Source organism: Penicillium canariense (genome assembly GCF_028826845.1).
Source record: "Penicillium canariense strain IBT 26290 chromosome Unknown utg000007l_segment0_segment0, whole genome shotgun sequence".
NCBI classification, from domain to species: Eukaryota; Fungi; Ascomycota; class Eurotiomycetes; order Eurotiales; family Aspergillaceae; genus Penicillium; species Penicillium canariense.
In genome coordinates, this window is record NW_026622734.1 from 1270427 (window position 1) to 1292649 (window position 22223).

Here is a 22223-nt window from a genome sequence, read left to right on the forward strand (position 1 = left end):
ATCGTGACCACTTTTGATGGGTATTATTGGAGTGTACGGTGTCAGAACATGGAGCGGTAAATTACTGCTACTGTAGCAAGTGATGGGTCACACTGGAGACCGCATTTATTATGTTTTTGTATGGAATCTGGATTACTCATGGCCACGAGTTAGTACTGTGCTCAACAATTAGTGTTCACTCAAACAATAACAGCAACAGCCCGCGTATCCAATTCTTCATACCTCGAGCGGGCTGCGCCACGTGAATTTGTTGGCATAGACGCCTTAGGCCAGTCGCCGTTTTGCGCGATTCATTTGGAACCTTTTTCGTATTCCTTTCTTTGATTTAATCCTTTCAGTGTGGCTTTGGCACAACCCACAACAATCCGGTGACAGCATAGACCAGAAGGGCCATCTATTGAACAGATCGATCTTCCTGAACTTCCTGACATGAAGTTGACTTGCGCTGCAGATGTTCACCGGATCCACCCCACCGAGACATCGAATTACCTCCTCAGTGTAGCACGATCAATGCCGCGAGTCTATCTCTCATGGAAAGCCCTTGGATTCGACTAGACGACTTTCAGGGACATCTCTGTCGCTAGCGTCTTCTCACCTACTGGGGGTCACAAACCTACCCAACCAGTAGCGATGCCTGGGAGCGGTGGGGCTCATCACTAGCACTAAACTGGCGAACCGGAAATGAAGCCTGGCCGGACACTGGCATTGCGGCCAATCAGAAGCGTGCCTTGGCTGTGCCTCCACAGAATTCTGGCTAGCAGATTCTCAAGCGCGTTTTCAGGGTCCCCGACCTCACCAGCGCTACGCTTTCTGTGTTAGAGCCGTGGGAATTACCACCTCGAAGCTTGTAAGCCCGCCGCCCCCGTCGGAATTCGGGCGACGATGCGCTAAAAGAGCCCACATAAAAACACCGCTCGTCCCCGTCGGTCCCTGGACCTTGTACACATTGCCCCCACTCGGGTTCTGCGAAACGAAGAAGCCACGAAAATGCGCAGAATGAACTGGAAGGCGGCCTGTGCCCTTGCTCTGTTGGCAGGCAGCGTGTCTGCCATCGATCTGGACATCACAAACGAGAGTGAGATGCCCTGCCCTTCCAGAAGACCCCAAAGACCCAATGCTAATATGCCAAAGAATCGGTCAAAAATGCGGCGAGTGTGGCCGCCGGAAATACCATGTCGGATTACAACGACCGAGAATCCAAAAACATCCCTGGCAAATTGGATGCTGTCTGGTTTGCAGGTGGTGTCATGTTCGACGCCCTGATCCGATACTGGTACTATACTGGGGACTCCTCCAACAATGAGGCTGTCAGCGACGGGATGTACTGGCAACGGGGAAACAATGACTATTTCCCCGCAAACTACAGCTCGTACTTAGGCAATGACGATCAGGTCATGTGGGGTCTTGCCGCAATGACCGCGGCCGAGTTGGACTACCCTCAGCGGTCCACGATGCCGTCTTGGCTTACTCTGGCCGAGAATGTGTTTAATGCCCAAATCCGTCGCTGGGATGATAGTAGCTGTGGCGGCGGCATGCGCTGGCAAGTCTGGCCTTACGAGTCCGGATACGACACGAAGAACGCCATCAGCAATGGCGGTCTGTTCGAGCTCGCGGCTCGCCTAGGCCATTACACCAACAACCAGACCTACTCCGACTGGGCAGAGAAGATCTGGGACTGGAGTGCCACCACCCCGCTGCTGAAGACCACTACCACCTCGCTGGTGGAGACCACTACCTGGAACATCGCCGATTCGACCACATGCCAGGAAAACTGTACCGATCACGGTGACTGGCAGTGGTCCTTCAACTACGGTGTCTACATGGCGGGTGCGGCATTCATGTATAACCTGGTGAGTTGCAAACGCGCAGGATGAATAGAAGCAAGAAAGCCACAACGAAGTAAGCTAATAGCGACATAGACCGACGGCAAATCTAAGTGGAAATCAGGTCTCGATGGCCTACTCGATACCTCCGCCCAGTTCTTCCCGAACCATGGCTATAACCTCGACGACGGCACGGTCATGGTTGAGATCACCTGCGAACCGGTTCAGAGATGCAACCTGGCTCAGATTATTATGAAAGGCACATTCGTCCAGAATCTCGCCCAAATTGCCGTAGTTGCCCCTTACACTTCGGCGAAGATCTTGCCGCTGCTGCAGGGCTCCGCAGTCGCGGCGGCAAAGACCTGCACTGGCGGCACCAACAATAACTGCTGCAGCACCGTTTGGTATGAGCAGACGGATGACGACGAGAATGGCGGTGAAAGCCAAATCGCCGCCCTCGCCCTCTTCACATCCAACTTGGTCGCATTCAACACCGATGCCCCCGGAACGCAATCTACCGCAGCGAATAGTACCTCGACCTCTGCCACGACCGGTGGGAACAGCACCACGACCAGCTCGGGCGCTGCGGGTGCTAGCACCACTGGTAGCAATGCCGCCAATGTGCTTGCTGGTAACTCTCTCGGCATCACCGCTGCTGTCTTCGCAGCAGTCCTCGCTCTTTTTTAAGCCACTGCTTCACTGCAGTGATCAAGGCTTGGCAGTTCCTTTCTTTTTTGTATTATTAGTGACCATAGCCCCACAATGCTGCCATATACCCTTACATGAGTCGGGATGAAAGCTCGATATGAAAGAGTTGTAGCTCCATACAATTGAAAATATCGCAAATCTTGTAAAGCCAAGTCTCCTCGTTTGATTCTCGCATCGCAGCAGAAGGGAGCGCGACCGATTCTTTTTTGACGACCACCTGCATATTTTTGTGTGATTCGCATTGGGGAAAGTCTGGGGATTAAGTCGGCCTGAAAGCCGTGTGATGCCGCACATTATCGTGCAGCCGCTCTGTGATGTTGGCGATATGACTCAAAAATGGAACCCCGCCCTCCAACATCAACCACGAATGGAACTCTGGCGATGAAGCCGACATCAAGAGGCGGGTCACCGATCCCCATCAAGCACTAGTCACTTACTCCACGGGGGCGGGTCGACGAGATGTGGGTGGTAGCCGCAAAATTAGTGGGAGATCACTACGCCTTTTTTAAAAGGTCGTGGATTTCGGGTAAATCTTAAGCCATTTGACTAAGTTCAACTGTTTTACGGAGTACACGGGACGTGATGCATCGCGTTGGAAGAATATGTGACTGATGAAATATATAATGGTTGACGATTGGAAGCCTTATGCGCCCCACACGGGGTTTTTTGTGTTCTACCAGCACCCGTGGAACATAATTTGACAGGGGTTCCACTGAATAGAACGGAAAAAAAAGCCGGGGGAATTTCGTGTGAATGCATAGTTGGAAAGGTAACTACGATTAAACTCTGTCCTTATGATTGACTCATTTTACCACCACGCACGTAAGGCGGCTGCACAGAAACCGCACTTGGGCTAGGAGAGGGGAAAATTGGGGGGTTCATCGTCCTTAATACGAGAATCAAAAGTCCCAAGAAAAATTGGTTGCAAGATCCGACGTTGCCGGCGGCATGACAGGAGGCACAGACAGCCCAATTGGTGTATGGTCTGAGTTTTCAGCGTTCTTGAAGAAGGAACCAGGGACGGAAGATGGTGGCACGACCGCGTGTACCAATCAACTCTAATTCCAACAATGCTGGGGGCAGCCGCGAGACCCCGGGGGACAGCCAGCGTTCGAGAAGAAATAGAAGAAATTGATCGCTGCGCCCTGCAGCTTGCCACGCAACGCCTCCCATGGCTTCCGAGGATCTAGGCACGCCTGGGCCGCAAAGGGCCTAGCTCCCGAGGTTGTGCCCCATCTAGCGTCGGATAAGCGTGGTGTTCCTGGGCGAAAATGTCGGGTGGATCTGTCCCGCAACGCCCGGGTCAGTAGCCCGGTGAAAAAATGACTATCTTTTACATAGGGCGATTTGGTCAGATTGAGTAGAGATAGCAATCATCCTGGCTTGGTCCACCGCTCCACCTCGACCCAGGCGCGGGAAGATAAGAGCCGCCTCCCATACGGATCGCCAGGATCGACTAGGAGCGGAAAAGTTCGAGACGATCACCGAGGCTCGAGCTATGGGTGATGTTGGTTATTCTCCAGGAATTCGCTGCATTTCCCCATACTGTTCAGCGAAAACCTGGTCAACTTACCCCGAGGATGGTATGTCACCCCGCGCCCGGTGGGTATACTTCGAGCCAATGGGGCGGTGTGGTAAGGATAAGCTCTGGGGCTAGCAAGGCTTGCCTTGTTGCCGTGTTTCGTCGGACCGCGCTGGTCCACGCCCTGATCGACCCGCCACCCGGCCTGCTCGATGAGTGGCCAGGCAAGCCGGCGTTCGGGAATCACAGCCAATCATGAGCCCGGCATGTTATCGCCTCCCCAGGCCTCGGTAGGGCGGGTGTCGAGGCATACCCCAAATCCATTACCTAACAGCGCCTGTTAGTTACTGGGAACCCCCGCGTTGTCAGGGCGTGGAGAAAGTTTCGATACTCGATTGCCTACTAGGTCGGGCTATTTCTCTTGTGCCTTTTTCTCCTTTCCTGTTCATATCCCTTTCATCCCCTTCCTTCTCGACCGGCCCTGCACTCTCGCAGAGTATACCCGCCAAGATGGAAAAAGAACATCTCGACGATGATACCCAGTTGGCCCAGATGGGCCACAAGGCCGAATTGAAGCGCCAATTCTCGATGTTGTATGTGTGACGCCTTTCCATGCCTCGGGGCCGGACAGCAGGGCTAACTATCGTGATCTCTATTCTAGGTCGATGCTGGGCCTTGCTTTTGCCATTCTCAACGTATGTGTTTGCACCGAGATTTCACTATGGTATTGTTGAATGGACCGCTCACAATTCCCATGGAACAGTCGTGGACTGCACTTTCGGCCAGTCTATCCCTCAGTCTGCCCTCCGGAGGTAGCACCAGTGTTGTTTGGGGTAACGTGCTCCTGCATCCCGCGTTTTCTCGCTATCAGAAATACTAATACCACCGGACCACAGGGTTGGTCACTGCGGGTTTCTGCAATCTGTGCATGGCAACCTCTCTCTCTGAGTTCCTGTCTGCGTATCCCACGTGAGTCGCAATATCTCTCGAGAAATACATAAAATCTATGTCTGGCATGACTGACCGCGACAATAGTGCTGGAGGCCAATATCACTGGGTTGCTGGTAAGTCGATGTAACCACTTCAATTGACAAGCTCATGCATTTGACTAACACGCGCGGTTTCTTTTTAGTCAGTAAGTATTGCTCTTGCGCATGATCCCTGGACCGAGGGCAAACTGACCATCTTGTAGTTTCTTGGCGGCGATGGATGCCGATTCTGTCCTGGATTACGGGATGGGTGAACTGCTTCGGCTGGGTTGCTCTGGTGGCCACCGGTGGCTTGCTCGGTAGCCAGCTGATTGTGGGCGTCATCTCCCTGATGGACTCGGTAAGTACCGCGTGTACTACTTGCACTGACATGTGTCTGACACCTACTACTAGACCTACCACTCCGAGCGCTGGCACCAATTCCTGATTTTCATCGCCTATAACCTCATTGCATTCGCCATCAACACCTGGTTGAACAGCATCCTGTCTCATGTCAACAAAGCTGCCTGTAGGGACCCTTCCATCACCGCTTTTCTGCATTTATTGGCTAACTGGATATCAAGTCATCTGGTCACTTACCGGCTTTGCCGTCATTTGCATTACAGTTCTCGCCTGTGCCTCGCCGGACTACAACTCTGCAAAGTACGTTTGGATTGGAAGTGGATCATCTTTGAGCCTGAAGCTAACTGCTGCAGGTTTGTCTTCACTGATTTTATCAACGAGACTGGCTGGCCTGACGGTATTGCCTGGTTACTCGGCGTACGTGCTTCAATTGGATCATTCACTGTGCTCTGCTAAAAAAAATTGAATAGCTGCTGCAAGGTGGTCTTGGCGTAACTGGATTTGTGAGTGCTTCCTCAGGCAGAAGATTGATCAATCGCGGGTCTAATTGATTTAGGATGGTGTTGCCCACATGATTGAGGAAATCCCGAACGCCGCGACGGAAGGGCCCAAGATCATGATTATCTGCGTCATTATTGGTACCGTCACTGGCACCATCTTCTTGGTCGTCCTGTTGTTTGTCGCTGGCAACATCAACGATATCATCGAGTCCTCGGCCGGTCCCCTGCTGGCAATCTTGTATAACGCAACGTCAAGCAAGGCCGGTGCTATCTGCCTGTTGATGTAGGCCCTCCGATCCCTATATCTGACATGTATCTGATCCTGACCATCTCTAGCTTCCCACTCGTCTGCATGCTGTTCGCGACAACTGCGATCATGACTACTAGTAGTCGCATGTGCTACGCTTTTGCACGCGATGGTGGTCTTCCCTTCTCTCGTTTCTTCGCGAGGATCAACCCCAAGCTGCAGGTTCCTTTGAACTCGCTCGTCCTCAACCTGATTCTCGTCATCATCTTCGGCTGCATTTTCCTGGGCTCCAGCAGGTATGGATTAACACTCCCCTATGTCATGATGGACACTAATCCGAGGTAGTGCGTTCAACGCCATCGTTTCGACGTCCGTGGTCATGCTGGACCTTGCTTACGGTATTCCCATCGCCATCAACTGCCTGCGTGGACGCAACACTCTTCCTGAGCGGGCCTTCGTTCTTCCTAACTGGATTGGCTGGATTCTGAACATCGTAAGAAACTACTCCCACTTAACACTAGTGTCCACATCACTAACGTCTCTCTCAGGTTTCTCTGGTTTACGTTATCTTGACGACTGTTCTTTTCCTCTTCCCTCCCTATATCCCCGCTACCGGCAACAACATGAGTATGTGGCTCACTCCAATCCATTCATGCTTCACGACTATAAACTAACGGAAAATAGACTACAGTGTCGTCGTTTGTTTCATTGTGTTCATTGTTTCCACTGTTACATGGATCTTCGATGGTCGCAAGAACTATGTTGGTCCCAGATTCGAGATCGAGGTGCTTGCTGGAGAGGGCGGTGAACAGCTGGATCACGCGCCAATCCCCCTGGTTGAACAAAAGGCTTAAAAGCATTGTACTTTCCCCGTATAGACCTTTATTAGCGAATGAGATGTTTAGTTTCGAGATAGAGCTTTCAAGTAGTGCCAAGAGCTGTACCCTCCGAGCATGACACGTGATCGTAAAAGTAGTTAACGACAGCAAGGTTACTAATTACGTCATGATCATTGTTGCCTCAGGCCTCACTTTCCCAACGATCCACGGCGGATCCAAGACTCCGGTTGAGCTCACGATGGGCTGATTTCAGCACGAGTGTATGCAAGTGCCGGCTGACTTGAGATTGATTCCGTTGAAAGTTACGATATTCGCCTTCTGGTGAGGCTACAAGGTGCACACGTCAGCGCGGTGATCTACACGTCTGGTTAAACTGAACTCCCCCCTCACCGTGCCACTCAGCGCAGCAATACCACCAACCAAAACAGCGATGTTTCAGTTGCCATCGCTGAACTCCTTTAAACTCTTCCCTTGGGGAGAGAAGCATGTTATCGATGTGCCACCCGTCAAGGCGCATGATATTGAGAACGCCCAGGAGAAGAACGCAAGGGCGCTGAAGCACCTGCTCAAGCTCAACCATGCGAACCACGCGATTCTGTATAATGACCGAAAATTCCATAACCATACTCCTCATGTTAGTCACCTTTCACCCCTGGTTCATGGCACTTTCTTCATCGATCAAGTTGACTGACTCACCCTCAAGCTCCTCGGTGCTGCCTTCCTCCAGGGCGCGGATGCGGATGATTTAGCTCGGATTCATGAATCCGAGTCCAAGTTGCTGGATGCATGGGATGATTCCCCTGCAGAAGTTACCGATGAGGATTGGCGAGATCATTTGGGGTGCCGAGAGTAGGTTTCCACGCGCCGTGGGACCACGTCGTTGCTAACTCTCAAGCGAACAGATATCAGAAAGCCTTTGTGGACTTTTTCGAAGACGAAATGGTCCGGCTCGGTTATGATTGGAAACAAGTCGTAGCCGAGTATCTGTTTTCGGGCAAGGAGCCTATGTTTAATTCCATTATGGCTGACCGTACGTCCACCCTCCCTAGGTCAGGTCCCATGACAGATACATTGGTATACTGACACACAATCGCCAGTCGGCCATCCATTAATCCACATGGCCTATGCATATGAGATATCCAGCCGCGAGGTTGCAATGGAGGCTCTTGCTCTGACAGCGACCTGCTACAACCAGCTACACATCTACCTAGAAGACCCAGTACTTTCGCAAGCTGAGGCATCCTACCACTCGACGTCAATGTTCGAGATTCTCGATAGAGTTCGGACCGACAAGAAGCTAGATGGACTCTTCGCCAATCCAGGCGACCACAACGTGGAGAAGCTCTTTGCTAGCCACGAGGCTGTTCTGCTGAATCACTGGAATGCATGGAAAATTCACAATCCAGTCGAGCAGTTCCGGGAGAGCCAGACTCTCGCCACAGCATTATTTGTTGCGACGCATGCAGATTCATCGGAAAAGTACGATTTCTTCCTCGTCCATGTATTGACGACTAGCCATGCTGTGCGGGTCCTCTTGCCGTGGATTCCCGCAAAGTTCCAGATTCCTCTCGTTCGTCAATGGTGGCTTATCACTTTGGCTACGTTCATTGCACAGTTGCGTCCGGAGATATCTTTGGATAGAATTCGTGACTACGATCTCAAGGGAAGGAACTGGGACTGGACCGCGACGCTAGCTGTCAAGGGCGAACACTCAACCGATTCACACTATGTCAAGGCACTTCGGGCACTACGGGAAACTGCATCTACGTGGGGTGACCATGATCGCTTTTACCTCAAGGCGGCCGTGAAGTTTGCTGACGAGTTTGATGGGTGGGGTGGCTTTGTCTGATATCGAGTGACTGTTCACTTTTATTCATGCTTGGTTCGATCAAAAGTTAGCTCTGTCTCAGTCGAGCCCTTAGGACAAATTACGGAGAATGTTCATCCTGCCAAGTTCACGGAGTTGCTATCTTGTTGTCCAGGCGGTGTATCTCTCATAGTGCGATCTGTTTCTGCGTTTCTTCCCTCGCAAACCTTTCCCACCAATCCCACGAAAGACTATAGTCAATGGAATCTCGCCATACATCTTGAGGATCGCTTCCAGGAGGTAAACTTCTACCATTCCCAGTTTTCGCATGGAGCTTCCCCTTCACGAATCGCATATGCCAAGGAACGATTCCGATTTTTTCAAATCCCATCTTCTCTGCCAGCTTAGCGCTCGCGATATTTTTCGTGCTAGTCCGCCAATGGACCCGACGCAACCCCAGACCGCCTTTCTCCGGCGACTCTAGGATATACCGCAGAGCAAGTCCGACAGCATTCCTTGCCACATGCGTGTGCTGGTACGGGGGCAAAATGATGATGAAGCCGATTTCAGTGCATAGATGAGTCTCCGACGTCCGTACAAAACTGAGAGTGCCAGCGAGTTCTCCTTCAGGATCTTCTGCCGATGCCGAGCGAGATTTGTCGATGATAGCAAATGCAAAGGATGCCGGATTCGAAAATGACAGAAGATGAGTTTCCGGACTCTCATAAAATTCAGCTTTGAATTCGTCTTCTGAGCTCCAAGGTCCCATGGGCATATGCGTATATAGCTCAGGATGGGACGAGGATAGGCGGAAGAATGTCCCGCCGTGATGGTCGGGATCAAAAGGGACGAGTTTCACACGGTGGTTGGAAATATCGCCAATAGGAAACGGGAAGGTCGAGGATCGGGCCATTCTGTGCAAGGCACTTGGCCTTCAAGTTGAATCATCAATTTGAACTGGATGGCTTAAATGCCACAAGATATATCCGATTATCGCTTGCCTCTTTTTTTCCCTTAAATTGTAATTGGTTTGATGCTGGTATTAGGTTGGATAGTTTTAGCTTTCGAGTCCGATATACGGCGGTTACGCTCTCCGAATCAACCAAAAAAAGGGAAAACCTCACCGCCGAGAAGAGCTACAAGTCTCCAAAATGTTTGAGAATGTGTTTGTGCTTGATTCTTTGTCAGGTGATGGATAAAGTGCAGGCTTGACGGGTGAATCTTGGAATTAAGTTAGTTTCCACCTCTTGGTCACTTGAGCGTCCATACTACATTAACCTCACTACCCCAAGAGATTTGCCCTTAGTTTAACGCGTTCTCGAAGCATTTATCTCAATGCACACCATTTCCGATATCACACAGCCACTGTGCACCCAGCACCTGTTTCCCACTTTCCTATCGTAGTGTACATGCTGCAAGTTCCTCCCAGTTGTATCGTAAATTAGCCTAGACCGGTATTGAGTCGCTCGGCCAACAATCCCGCCCGGTTCCAGTTTATTACAGTTGACGGTGCCGCGCCACTTAAAATACCGTATAACCACGTAATCTCACCAAATATTTACGGCCAAGTGATGGAAGATTCACCAATAGAAACCGAACTGTAACAGGAATGTGACAATCAGGTCATTCTGGTATGTTAGAGTACCCCAACGAGATGCAACGGGAAAATTTCTTTGAATCGCCGAACCACCCACAAGCCTCTATCTCAGTCATCGTCTCCCTCTTTCCCATACACACCGCAAGCAAACAGCATGAGTCGGCAGATTCAACAGTCAATCGAATGCATATTCAAAAACAACCAGAAATGGGTGTCATCCAAGAAGGAAGAGGACCCCGCTTTCTTTGAGAAGCTCGCGGCGGGACAAACACCAGATTACCTGTAGGTAAGCCTAATCATGTGCAGCTCCGGCTCACTGCGACAATATTCAGGCGATATGTTGGCTCTGCTGGTCATCTGCTGATAATAAGCAGATATATAGGCTGCAGCGACAGTCGCGTGCCCGCTAACGAGATCATGGGCCTTGAAGCCGGCGAGGTTTTTGTTCACCGCAACATTGCCAACCTTGTGCCCAACATCGACCTCAATGTTATGTCGGTAGTCAATTATGCGGTGCGACACCTGGGCGTAAAGCATATTATCGTATGCGGCCACTACAATTGCGGAGGCGTCAAAGCCGCTCTGACACCAGACGATATGGGTCTACTCAATCCCTGGCTCCGCAACATCCGAGATGTGTACCGCCTACATGAGAACGAACTCGACAAAATCACCGACGACAACCAAAGATATAATCGACTAGTCGAGCTCAACGTGATCGAGTCGTGCAGAAACGTCATCAAAACGGCCGCTGTCCAGCAATGTTATCGTGATCATCAGTACCCGATTGTTCACGGCTTTGTATTCGATCTACGTGACGGGCTGCTTAGAGACCTCCACATCGATTTCGAGAACATGTTGGAGGATGTGATGAAGATCTACCATCTGTCCTCACACTCTGCTCACTCGGAGACCTCCGGAGGAGCGTAATTCTCTTCGCAGTCCAGAGAGGAAAAGGGTCGTCCGGCGTCAATCAAAATTGACTCGCCACTGAAACAGACATTTGTGGTATATGAAATGATACATCGGAATAACGTAGAAACAGTAGGCCAATAGAGAAGCGTTGTCTGTCATGATCATGGTTCCGCTGCGGCCTCGTTCAATGAAAGCGCTTTCCCAATCGTGGGATCGTAAACGATTCCGTGGATATCCAGGCGTCCTTGCCTCGTCGCATCGGCCACTTCCGAGATGTTGCGCAAGGAGCGCAACTGATCAAGTATATTTAGTTCGACGAAGGCGCTGTCACGATCAACTGCGGGCAGTTGATCGATATCGTGCTGGTGTTTTGCGTGGAGGTGGTCGAGCTTGCTATGGGCCATTTAGCTGTATCCAAGATTATTCAGTTCAGAACCAGCCTTACCTCAGCCATGGGCCCGGTAATCCGCTCCTCGACGTTGCTTTGACAATACCGCATCCGTAATGGCCACAGACAATAATGTGTTTCACCTGCAAGAGAGGGTCAGTGTCGAGAATATCCGCAGAATGGGGTAGAGGCAAACCTGAAGATCAACGACGGCATGCCTCACCGACGTCTCGCAGGACAAATCTCCATCAATGACCATGTTTCCCAGATTCCGGTGTTCAAGCATCTCGTCAGGAAGAAGGTTGAGGATGGTAGTTTCTTTGCAGTCGCTATCAGAGCAGCCTATCCAGAGAATCTGTTTCTTTGAACTGTGAAGGCTCGGTATGAAGTTCGCATCGACAGCCTTTGTCGAATAGTTTGAAACCCGCTCGCTGCCCTCTGTTTGGCGTGGAAGAGGGTGAATAGCTGTGCTCTGGAACATTGGGATCGGCATCTTGATCTTCGGGGAAAAGGTAATGGGCCGTCGACCTATGCTGAGAGCTTGACGATAAAGCATTTGTGATAAAAAGGTTGGGACTCTCTGGTATATAGGCCCGGAAAGAGAGTCAAATTTGGCTTGCTGGGCGGCTCGAATGCGGCGAATGCCGGGGAAGGGGGGGGGCGGCGATTTTCATTTTGAGGGCATGGATTACATAGTAGTTGCCGATTGGGCACGGAGATTCAAGAACCATCATTGTGGAGTTGGATGGGTCATATGCTTCCGAGTATGCTTGCAAACGAATTCCATTGGAAGCTCAGTTTTCATACCCAGACCCATATGGTAGCTCAGATTGGGGGAAACCCATGCATGGGTGTCCAGTCCGCGGTTGTTGACCCGCTACGGAGCTATTTCACTTGCCGGAAGAAAGGCCGTCGACGTCGAGACCGAGAGATTTCCGTTAACCCCCCTTTGTGCGAATCAGAGCTCACCCTCGGATCCGAGAGCTGGTTGTGGGGCCAGCTTCCCGTTGCTGACGCCGGGGTCAGGAACGGGCACATCAAGATAAATCGGAGGCCCGTAAAACGATAAACAGGAATTCATACCCTCTGAATCTGCATGAACTATTTTGCCTTGATCGATCTCGTCCCTTGCTTAAGGGCTTATTGAGCAACCCATTTTTGAAGTTCCCACCGCGCTCAAGTGCCCTGTCTCTCATACAATTCGAACTCGAGGAACTTGAAATCACACGCAGATTGCATAAAATATATTCAAGCGCTCCTTCAACTATCCAGAAACGGAGCATTCTCACTAGTCTCAAATTGGAGGTATTATAGAGATAATTGATCTGATCTATTTTTGTCACTAACCGAATGCTGTCGCAGTCAACATGATCATAACTCGCGGGTTCTCGCTGACAAACTTTGTCATTGCCAGCTCCGCCCTGTGCTTTCAAGTCTGTGTCTTGTATCCCTGGCACCACAAACTCGAGGATGAATTCAAGGAGCTCAAGACCGAACACCTCCGTCTACTTAAGGAGCATGAAGAGAGCCGGCTTAAAGAATTGAGAAGTATCAAGGAGCACTTGGGCAAATTCTACCGTAAAGCAGAGTAGAAGCGATGCCTTTATACGATGCGTCAGCCCTGGCTTTATTTAATGATATATTGGGATGTAAATAGAAATGCAATAGAAATACAAAATGTCATTCCTCGCTGGCAATTCCCCCTTTCCTGGCCGGTAGTCTAATTGAAATCCAGTTTTAGGTATGTAGACACACTCACCAGTTCCAGGTCCACTGTCCTGATACAAGAGGAGGAATGCCAATCTTCAGTAGCCAGTGTCACAACGAGCGATACATACCACGCATATCTATGAAGACTACTATACATAGCATGTTTTGAAGACTAGTGATACCGTACATTACCATGTCCCTATCACATGTACTTCAATTCCTTCGTCTTGAAGAATGATATCTCAGAGAAGAGAACAGAAAACTCTTGATTCACATTAGTTACATTTCCTGGGCCTGCAAAGATTAGTTCATAATAATTTACCTTCAATAGACAGAAACCTGACCCTTTACACAGTCTTATACACGCCTTGGAATCCAAGGGTTTCCCACGTGCCAATTAAACCACCCATCTCTTCTTGTAGGATGGGGAATGCTCTTCGAAAATGTGACAAAGTAATCTCCTGGTCAACACAGCGCTGCTGCAAGTTCTGATATTCCATGCGTTCTTGTAAGAGGGCTGTCTGGATTCGTTTGATCACCTCTTCTAGGCGCTGCTTCTCACTCAAGTGCCTGGACATGATTGCCTCTAAGGAGTGACAAGTTTTGATCGCGCTTGCGACCTGCGCTTCACATCCTGGTCGACCCTCGCTCAGGGCCTGAATTTCTTTAAGTAGTTCGTTGATATTGCCGCACATATCTCCATCGTCAACTCCAGTTTGCTGACTTTCGTCCTGGTCATACCAAGTTAGTTTTGCATGTTGCAGAAGGGATGGCCCGTATTTACCTCCATGGAAACAGGGGCATGTTGTGTAGAGCCCATATCACAAGACTCGTGAAGCGAGTCGTCCATTTTGCAAATCATATATGAATGTTGACTTGTCCGGTTTCTCGCCATGTGCTTATCCGGCAGTGAAGAATGTACGTGGGGCATGAGCAGGTTGGAAAGAATGGGTACCATTCGATACTTATCTAGCCCAGACGTGTGGGACAGCGTATTCTCTATACGAGTGATGTAAGGGACTAGTGTGCTACAGAATGACCGTTCCCGTCGTTCCCAGAAGTTGTACTCTTTCGGGTCCGGGATATGGCCGAGATCCGAAACTTACACCAAAGTATCGATCTTCCCGCTCTCGGAGCCGATTCAGGATGTGAAGGGTATGCATGAAGTGTTGCGAACTGGCATATGGCAAAATTGGGCTACGTATGAAGCGGGTCTTCCTGGGATGCCGAGGAGCTTCGAGCCCATGAAGGAAGCAAAAGCCGAGCCGTTGGAATGGCCTTATTGTCTAAATCAAATTGACAAAGCGGGCCAGATAGGTCAGAGTTGATCGATTTTACTGAAATTATTCAATGATAAAGATTTTGCCGCGGACAAGGATGCGACCTCTCCATGTCAGGTAACACTTGTCATGAGACTTGTCGTATAGGCGGAGGTCCATTGGGCTGAGACCTCGGATCGGATCTCACCCGGTCATTGTCTTCCGTCAACTAGGTAACCCTCTTCTCCTTTCACGTCGAGATACCTTCATCCACCGACAGGTAATAAGATGGAAGGTGGCACTGATTCTCTAGCGGTGATATACAGACTCCAGAAAGGAATTGCGCTCTGTAGTTAGTAGCTATTTGAAGCACAGAAGAGGAAGATTCTGGCAATAATCACCCGTGCCAAGCTCATACACGTGACTCGTGTTTGCACGGTTTGTCATTGGAAACTGACAAGATCACCACCCTATCGGATTTCGCAGCTCTCAGCATCCAAAGACCGAGGATTGAAAGTGTCTTCTGGGTTCCGAAGCTTGTCAGGTTGGACATGTTTAAGGAATCGGGACCGCAAGCTGCAGACGTGTCCCTCTACCTGCACGCCGAGCTCTTACCCAACATCCGCCAAATCACCCTTTATGTCTCGCTCCCCCAAACTCCGGCGGTAGAAGGGATCCGACCGGTTATTACGTTGTCCGAATCATGCAAATCTGTCACTGTCTCGCTACCTGGGCCACTTGATCATGTGACCGAGACTATCAAGCTGCCTGCACGCGTCACTGACGCGACGCGACGGTCCTTGAACATCAACACAGCTGCAACATCAGTCCCTGGCCCTAGGCAGCTTACGGGCTCCAGCCATGATTACTCAGTCAGAATGCAGATTGACGCTAGTGACCCGGCGCTGGCACCCCGGGATGAACTAATGGATGATTACGTCCCCTGGACAGCAGCAGATATGTCCTCTGCGACACGCATTCGATGTCGTGAATGTGGCACTTGCTTTCTGATAGAATCAGGCTACGATGGCATTCCTGAGCAGGGCGATCGCAAGGGCTCACTGGGATGGATCTGGAAGGACCTGCCGAGTGGAAACTGGGCCGAGATGATGGACTTTTGGCATTGCCACAAGCCTGATCCCCACGAAGACGATGCCGAGTCTGAAGCCACCACAGCTCACCGATTAGAAGATCAAAATGCTCAGATTAAGGGGTACGGGGCCTCCAATCGCGTAGAGGCCATCGCCGGGACTGTTCTTATCGACGTGGCCACGTTTCTACTTTCAGAGTCGGATTGCGTGAATCTGAAAAAGGTGAGATTCCTCTCTATCCCTGTTTGTTATTGCTATTCCGCACTTCATTTATTCCCCCTCAATGTGGGCAATTCAGAAGGAGACCATTTCATCACCATGTTGTGGCCTTCGATACTATTGCCCTAGACCAATACGTGTGCATGCTTGCATGTTGATTGGATGGCAAGTGGTTCAGCTCATGCCAAAAGGCTTTGGAAGGCAGTTATCTTCTCTCGTTAGATGGATTTCGCTCATCATTGCTGGCTGTCGTGTGGTGTTCTAACTGCCATTTGGTTGATTTGCTGCTCGAAGCACCCTTTTCGTTCTCAACGACAGACTTGGTTCTTTGAGCCTTTCCCAGAGAAGTGGACCTGTCGTGATTATGAAGAGATACATACTACGTTACATGTGTTCCCATGCTACTGCTTAATGGAATTGATATCGAATTTCGGAATGAGACTTGACTTGTATTGGGCACCAAAGTGCCTATTTTCCTGCGTATATGTCAAGGCCAGATGTGCTGACATGCCATGTCTTGCAGGGCAATGAAGAGGAGATGAGGACTAACCCGAAGGTATCTGCTCAAAGAACTTTGGATTGTGTGAAGTGTAACGCGATCGTGGGCATGGAAGACCCATCAGCCAATGGCTGGAGACTCCTCAAAGCAAACGTGTCGTTAAACACCCGCACCTCGAGTCTCGACAAGGGCGAGGAACAATGGCAGACCCACCCAGCGCAAATCATTGTTGCTGCACAACTGCTGGAACTTATTGAACGGGAAAGTGCCCGGCGTTTCGTGGTTCACTGCGGGCAGAAAAGCGGGTTATTGGTTTGTGACGTGCTTATTTCCCGTGCAATGGCGTACCGCTAACTTACGGTCCTTAGCTTTGGGTCTTCAACCCAGATCTGCGGTACTCCAACTCGAGTATCGGCCATAGTGTCAACGCCCAACCAGCGATGAAAGTGTTCTTTCAGGAGACGGGGGACGTTGATAAGCTTCTTGCTCCAGAGATTGGGAACCCCTCGCCTCTGTCTGTCGAGGAGCTGGAACTGCCTTCCATGATCTACGATACGTTGTCTGATGCGCTTCGTGGAAGTAATCAGATGCTACCTCCTACCGCGAGGCGATTCAATGAATGGCACGTTGGACTGCTGAATCGTTTCAGTCGGACCCAAGCAGCGTGAAGAGGAACAACTAGGCTTTATCCCAATTTTGTGTGCCTATCTACCAGATACGAATCACGACTTCACATGAACAAATGTCAGCTACAAGTACGAGCTCGGTTCGTCTCCGTTCACCATCAAGGAATCGGTCTCTTGCGATTTTCAGGATCTGTTCTGTAGTTTGTGGATCCGGTATATCATGATTATAAGACCCGGTCATATGTCATTAACACCTCAAGGGGCTTCTAACGCGCCGCTTACCCCTCAAACGGCGTCTCGTAAGGCGGCTCGGCCTGCGGGGTGAGACGTGCGATGTGGCGCCTCTGACCATCTTCCCAATCGAATACAGCAGAATGGCACGCCAGGCGGTTCTAGACAAGTCAGCCTCATCTTCCATGCAACTCAGAAAAACAGGATCCACTCACATCCCACACGACCACGGTGCCAGCCTTCCAGCGGATGCGGGCCTGAAGGTCTTGCGACAGAGCAATGTGGTCGTACAAGAACTTCAGGAGGTAGTCGGACTCTTCCTTCTTGTACCCGACGATGTAGCGAGTGACTAAGAATTTGTGAGTTCACCCGTGCTGCACAGATACGGTGCATGGTCACTCACACTGCGGGTTTACATAGAGCGCCTTCTCGCCCGTAACAGGATGCGTCCTCACAATCGGATGCTCGGACGTAACGGGGTCTCGCCGCGCGATCCCGCCTCCATTCAGACTCGCATTCACCTGCTCCACGCCGGAATGCACGGCCCTCAGCCCATGCAATCTCTTCTGGAACTCTGGCGACAGCCGCCTATACGCCTGCACCATGTCGCCGAACAGCGTGTCTCCGCCGGTTGACGGGCCGTCCAGCACATACAGGAACGTTGTGCCGGGCGGCTGCTTCTCAAAGGTCACGTCCGAGTGCCATGTGATGGTATTGGTGCGCTGCTCCAGGAACTTGGCGCCGGTGCGGTCGTCAGCGCCGCGGAAGACCAGGTGGACTTCTGGGAAGCCCTTGGGCGCGCCAGAGGTCTGGTGCATGTGGTGACGACCGAAGTAGCCGACATAATCGACGGCTTCTTGGATGGGGAGCGAGGCGAAGTCTTGGTCGCGGAAGGCTATATCATGGCGCGGATGCGATGAGTCTTTGTGGTGCAGCTGCGGGGGGCCTCCGTCGATGGGAACTTACCGACCACTCGTCGCTGGGCGACGTAGAGGGCCAACTGGTCCTTGCCAGCTTTGGAGAGCTTGCTCAATTGCACGCCGTGGATCTCGGAGCCGATAAAGGGGGTGATCTCGTCTACCTCGGCCTGGCCCTTGGGGAGCAGGTCTGGAAACCCTGGGTCGGCATCCTTGCCGTGATCATAGTGTTCAAAGTGCTCCAGAGGAGGATATCTATCAGGAGTACGTAAGTTCTCATCCGTGGCTCCTGGAGATGCGTGATATCCTACCTCGCCTCCTCGTTGTCCCAGACGGGCAGATAGTGCGGGAACGACGCCGGCGGCAGTTTGTCTGTCCCCTTCAGCTCTGCCTCTTTCTCATACTTGTATCCGATCAAGTTCTCCTTGTTGTGCCCCGCATCGGTCTTGAGGGGCACCGCAAAAGTGGCCGCGCGGAGGCCGACCGTCTCGGTTCGGGACGGGGCCATGATGTATCACGAGTTTTAGAAATATCGACCGGATGGAACTAGAAGGGAGCTAGTGTCGAACCCAGTGTGCTTATGTGTCGCCGTTGGGAGTCCGTAAAAGGCGACAGAGACCCCGCCTATATACATCCTCTCGGCACCGTGACTCCGGGTGTACGAATTGCGCCATGACTACGGGGTGGATCTTTCGCCCGATAGACGATTTCCCAAGGGGCCTTTCTGACTGTCGCGATCAGAGTTTGGCACGAGCACACGTCGCTGCGGGGGTGTCGATATCGGGTCGTCGCTAGGCAAGCGACGTTGGCTCCGGAGTGTGTGCGGTCGTTATGCTGGCCGGGAATGGCGTGATAAACATTGCATCGCGAGACTGCCTGCCGACGTCGCTTATCAGATGATATGCGACCAAAAATGGAAACGGACCAGGTCCTGGCTCGCGTTTCGCGGTCAACTATAGTTTGTTTTTGTTGGTTTGCTAGCCCCCGCGGATGACGTGATAGCCAACTACCGTTGCGCAACATTTTTTGTTCCATGCGCAGTCGGTTCAAACCACTGGATTGAGGGTGTCTGTGCGGTGCATTTTAACGGTGCATCAGCGGCAGCGTGAACCTAAATCGAGTCCTGGCCGAGGACATCCAAATGGGTTGACCTGTTGAAGACCCAAGACTGCTCGTGCCCGGTGCCTTGTAGGGTAATGCTCTAGAGCTACCCAACGATAGTATGCATCGGGCAATCCGAATCAAATCGCATGGTGTTGATTATGAACCACCAATGAAGCTGCCCTGTACGATCAGATCATTCCAGCTTTGACTCGCGGCAGTCAACACACATTCAACCGACTGCCCCGTCCAGACGGAAGTGGGGCCTGCCTCGCAGTGGGGCCGACCTCGTCCTTGCGGTTTAGTCGTCCCGCGACTCGTCCAATTTAACGTCACTTTATCATGTCTTGCGTGATTCAGCCCAGACCGATTCTCACTCGGAAGATGCGTCAGCGCTTTTTGTCTGTTCCTAAAAGCGCCGATCCCGCAAAGATTTGCAATCTTGCTGGTTCTTGGGATTGGGCCGGCCTCCATGTGGTCTTTCAACCCGACTCAGCTCGTGCAGTGGAGATGCAACGCCTCAAGCTCTCCTGATTGCTTAGCTTTCCGACCTAATCAACCTCTGGACATCTCCGTGCTTTCATCCGGCAGTTACGCCATGGTGTAGTAGATCTGCCCGGCGCGTCGAGTACCCACCCATCCCCCCAACGTGGGTAGTCCCGTTGATAATGCCTGGCGATGTGAATCTGCCAGGCGATGGCGTAATAGACGATTAGGATGAGTTCTTCGTTGAAAATCTTTACATTTATAGCTCGTCTTGGGCTCTTGCTGAGATTTCGAGCCGCTCCCGATTTCCAACCGCATCCAACATCTGTCCACGATGCCGACAGAGGAGACCAAGAACGTCGGGCCTGGAGCCGACTACGATTCAAAGGCAGTGCCTCAAGTCGTTTCAATGAGCGATTCGGAATCGTCCTCGTCAATTGGGGCCCGTAGGGGACAGATCAAGTCCATTGACTGCGCGTTTGATACAACGGAAGATCCTCGGTACTACAAGCCTATCCCGGAATATGAGGGTATCCATCGGTGGGACCCCGATTTTGAATGGACGGAGGAGGAGGAAAAGGCGGTGGTCAAGAAGGTAGGTGCACCACCCGGCGCTTGACAGCTGGTTGCCTCCCCCTGAACTGAACGCCCTTATACTGATCCGAATGGGCAGATTGACTGGCGCATCTGCACCTTTGCATGTGTGACCTTCTTTGCCCTCCAGCTGGACCGCGGAAATGTGGTTCAAGCCACGTCCGATAATATGTTGGGTGACCTGGGCATGAACACCAACGACTATAATACCGGCCAGACGATCTTCTTACTCACCTTCTTGTTTGCGGAGCTGCCTTCGCAATTGCTGTCCAAGTGGTTCGGACCCGACCGTTGGATCCCGGTGCAGATGGTCTCATGGAGTGTAATCGCGGCCTGCCAAGCCTTTGTCAAGAACCGGACCACCTATTTCACGACCCGAGCCTTGCTGGGTCTGCTGGAGGGTGGATTGTATGTTTGTCCTGATTCCCTGATCATGGGTGGCCCACAATCCCCGATCGGAGGCTAACCTCTCCTAGCATCCCGGACACGATCCTCTTTCTCTCCTTCTGGTATAAATCCAAGGAGCTCCCCATCCGCCTCAGCTTCTTCTGGGTCGCCTATGAAGCAACGTCGATTGTCAGCGCCTTCCTGGCGTTTGGCTTCTTGCACATCCACGGGTCCGATGGCAAAGGAGGCTGGCGCTACCTCTTTGCATTCGAGGGCCTGATCACCGGAGTGATTGGCATTATCGCCGCGTTCTGGATGCCCGCCTCGCCCACCCAGACCGCGGGTGTGCTTCGCGGCAAGAAGGGCTGGTTCAATGAGCACGAGGAGAAGATCATGGTCAACCGCATTCTCCGCGATGACCCCAGCAAAGGCGGCATGCACAACCGCCAGCCTGTCACACCGCGCATGCTCTGGCATGCGCTCCAGGACTATGACATGTGGGTCATCTACATCCTCGGGCTGACCTGGATGATCGCGAGTATCCCCGCCACCAGCTACATCAGTCTGGAGCTGAAGTCGCTGGGGTTCAGTACTTTCCACACCAACTTGTTGAGTATTCCTGCCTACGTCATCTTCATCATCAACTTGTTGTTGTGGACTTGGATATCGGAGAGGTTCAACCAGCGGCTCCTGATGGGTGTTGGCGCCGAGATTTGGGCATTGGTAATCTTGATTGCGCTGGAAGTTCTCCCCAACGATGCCAATACGTGGGTGCGATGGACGTTGCTCACCCTGTTGCTGGGCATGCCTTACGTGCATGCGATCATTGTAGCGATCACGTCTCGCAATGCGGGCACAGTTCGAACAAGAACGGTTGCGACGGCACTGTACAACATGGCAGTGCAGGTGAGCAACATCATCGGTAATAATGTGAGTGGCGCCTCGGTTCCCCGGAAGCAAAGATGATGAGACTGATGAGTGTTCCCAGATCTACCGACAAAACGACAAGCCATACTACCGCACTGGTAACAAGGTGCTGATTGCCATCGCTACATGGAGTTTGGTGATGTTCATCATTGCGAAGCTCTACTACGTGCACCGAAACAAGTATGTCCATCTCCATATGCGGGTATACGGGGTCGAACCCTAACCATTCTCGAATAGGCAAAACGCTGCTATCTGGGACAACATGACAAGCGAAGAAAAAGAGCGCTATGTCGCCGAAAACAAAGACCTCGGAAACAAGAGGTACACTTCATCTGCGCTATACTCCTGCCGATTGTGAATCACTGATAACTGACCGGTATCTCACAGGGTTGACTTCCGCTTCTTACATTAACATCTGAAACCCCGTTGTACAGCTCGGCCTCTGTGATGGAGGGGCGAGGTTCGGATTTTGCTGTTTAGCTAGATTCATTAAAAAGTT

General features: G+C 51.4%; 11 protein-coding genes across 11 annotated transcripts; 7 read left to right on the top strand and 4 right to left on the bottom strand.

Moving 5' to 3' along the window:
• Positions 1–987: 987 nt before the first annotated feature.
• N7482_009475 (glycoside hydrolase family 76 protein) lies at positions 988–2510 on the top strand (the record flags this gene model as incomplete). The annotated part of the gene is made up of 3 exons (XM_056691599.1): positions 988–1075; positions 1132–1850; positions 1920–2510. The coding sequence occupies 3 exons, from the start codon at positions 988–990 to the stop codon at positions 2508–2510; spliced, it is 1398 nt and encodes a 465-aa protein (XP_056539305.1).
• Positions 2511–4563: 2053 nt separating this feature from the next.
• N7482_009476 (GABA permease GabA) lies at positions 4564–6985 on the top strand (the record flags this gene model as incomplete). Its single annotated transcript, XM_056691600.1, has 16 exons — positions 4564–4646; positions 4715–4748; positions 4817–4886; positions 4950–5022; positions 5089–5117; positions 5186–5188; positions 5246–5382; positions 5436–5550; positions 5606–5684; positions 5738–5801; positions 5855–5887; positions 5941–6167; positions 6221–6427; positions 6477–6624; positions 6680–6758; positions 6816–6985. The coding sequence occupies 16 exons, from the start codon at positions 4564–4566 to the stop codon at positions 6983–6985; spliced, it is 1551 nt and encodes a 516-aa protein (XP_056539306.1).
• Positions 6986–7400: 415 nt separating this feature from the next.
• Positions 7401–8819, top strand: N7482_009477 (questin oxidase family protein; the record flags this gene model as incomplete). Its single annotated transcript, XM_056691601.1, has 4 exons — positions 7401–7604; positions 7674–7819; positions 7873–8000; positions 8068–8819. The coding sequence occupies 4 exons, from the start codon at positions 7401–7403 to the stop codon at positions 8817–8819; spliced, it is 1230 nt and encodes a 409-aa protein (XP_056539307.1).
• A 145-nt stretch (positions 8820–8964) lies between these two features.
• N7482_009478 (GNAT family N-acetyltransferase) lies at positions 8965–9690 on the bottom strand (the record flags this gene model as incomplete). The annotated part of the gene is made up of 1 exon (XM_056691602.1): positions 8965–9690. One exon carries the CDS (start codon positions 9688–9690, stop codon positions 8965–8967), a length of 726 nt encoding a protein of 241 aa, XP_056539308.1.
• Positions 9691–10528: 838 nt separating this feature from the next.
• N7482_009479 (carbonic anhydrase) lies at positions 10529–11304 on the top strand (the record flags this gene model as incomplete). Its single annotated transcript, XM_056691603.1, has 2 exons — positions 10529–10656; positions 10749–11304. 2 exons carry the CDS (start codon positions 10529–10531, stop codon positions 11302–11304), a joined length of 684 nt encoding a protein of 227 aa, XP_056539309.1.
• A 146-nt stretch (positions 11305–11450) lies between these two features.
• Positions 11451–12233, bottom strand: N7482_009480 (putative carbonate dehydratase; the record flags this gene model as incomplete). Its single annotated transcript, XM_056691604.1, has 3 exons — positions 11451–11682; positions 11735–11820; positions 11874–12233. The coding sequence occupies 3 exons, from the start codon at positions 12231–12233 to the stop codon at positions 11451–11453; spliced, it is 678 nt and encodes a 225-aa protein (XP_056539310.1).
• Positions 12234–13044: 811 nt separating this feature from the next.
• N7482_009481 (uncharacterized protein) lies at positions 13045–13269 on the top strand (the record flags this gene model as incomplete). The annotated part of the gene is made up of 1 exon (XM_056691605.1): positions 13045–13269. One exon carries the CDS (start codon positions 13045–13047, stop codon positions 13267–13269), a length of 225 nt encoding a protein of 74 aa, XP_056539311.1.
• A 465-nt stretch (positions 13270–13734) lies between these two features.
• On the bottom strand, positions 13735–14237 carry N7482_009482 (uncharacterized protein; the record flags this gene model as incomplete). Its single annotated transcript, XM_056691606.1, has 2 exons — positions 13735–14118; positions 14172–14237. The coding sequence occupies 2 exons, from the start codon at positions 14235–14237 to the stop codon at positions 13735–13737; spliced, it is 450 nt and encodes a 149-aa protein (XP_056539312.1).
• Positions 14238–15197: 960 nt separating this feature from the next.
• Positions 15198–17123, top strand: N7482_009483 (HECT-type E3 ubiquitin transferase; the record flags this gene model as incomplete). The annotated part of the gene is made up of 3 exons (XM_056691607.1): positions 15198–15959; positions 16480–16767; positions 16824–17123. 3 exons carry the CDS (start codon positions 15198–15200, stop codon positions 17121–17123), a joined length of 1350 nt encoding a protein of 449 aa, XP_056539313.1.
• Positions 17124–17359: 236 nt separating this feature from the next.
• Positions 17360–18737, bottom strand: N7482_009484 (TauD/TfdA dioxygenase family protein; the record flags this gene model as incomplete). The annotated part of the gene is made up of 5 exons (XM_056691608.1): positions 17360–17473; positions 17528–17661; positions 17716–18207; positions 18279–18484; positions 18541–18737. 5 exons carry the CDS (start codon positions 18735–18737, stop codon positions 17360–17362), a joined length of 1143 nt encoding a protein of 380 aa, XP_056539314.1.
• A 1413-nt stretch (positions 18738–20150) lies between these two features.
• Positions 20151–22136, top strand: N7482_009485 (putative transporter; the record flags this gene model as incomplete). Its single annotated transcript, XM_056691609.1, has 6 exons — positions 20151–20411; positions 20490–20818; positions 20887–21727; positions 21786–21904; positions 21962–22045; positions 22112–22136. The coding sequence occupies 6 exons, from the start codon at positions 20151–20153 to the stop codon at positions 22134–22136; spliced, it is 1659 nt and encodes a 552-aa protein (XP_056539315.1).
• Positions 22137–22223: the final 87 nt, after the last annotated feature.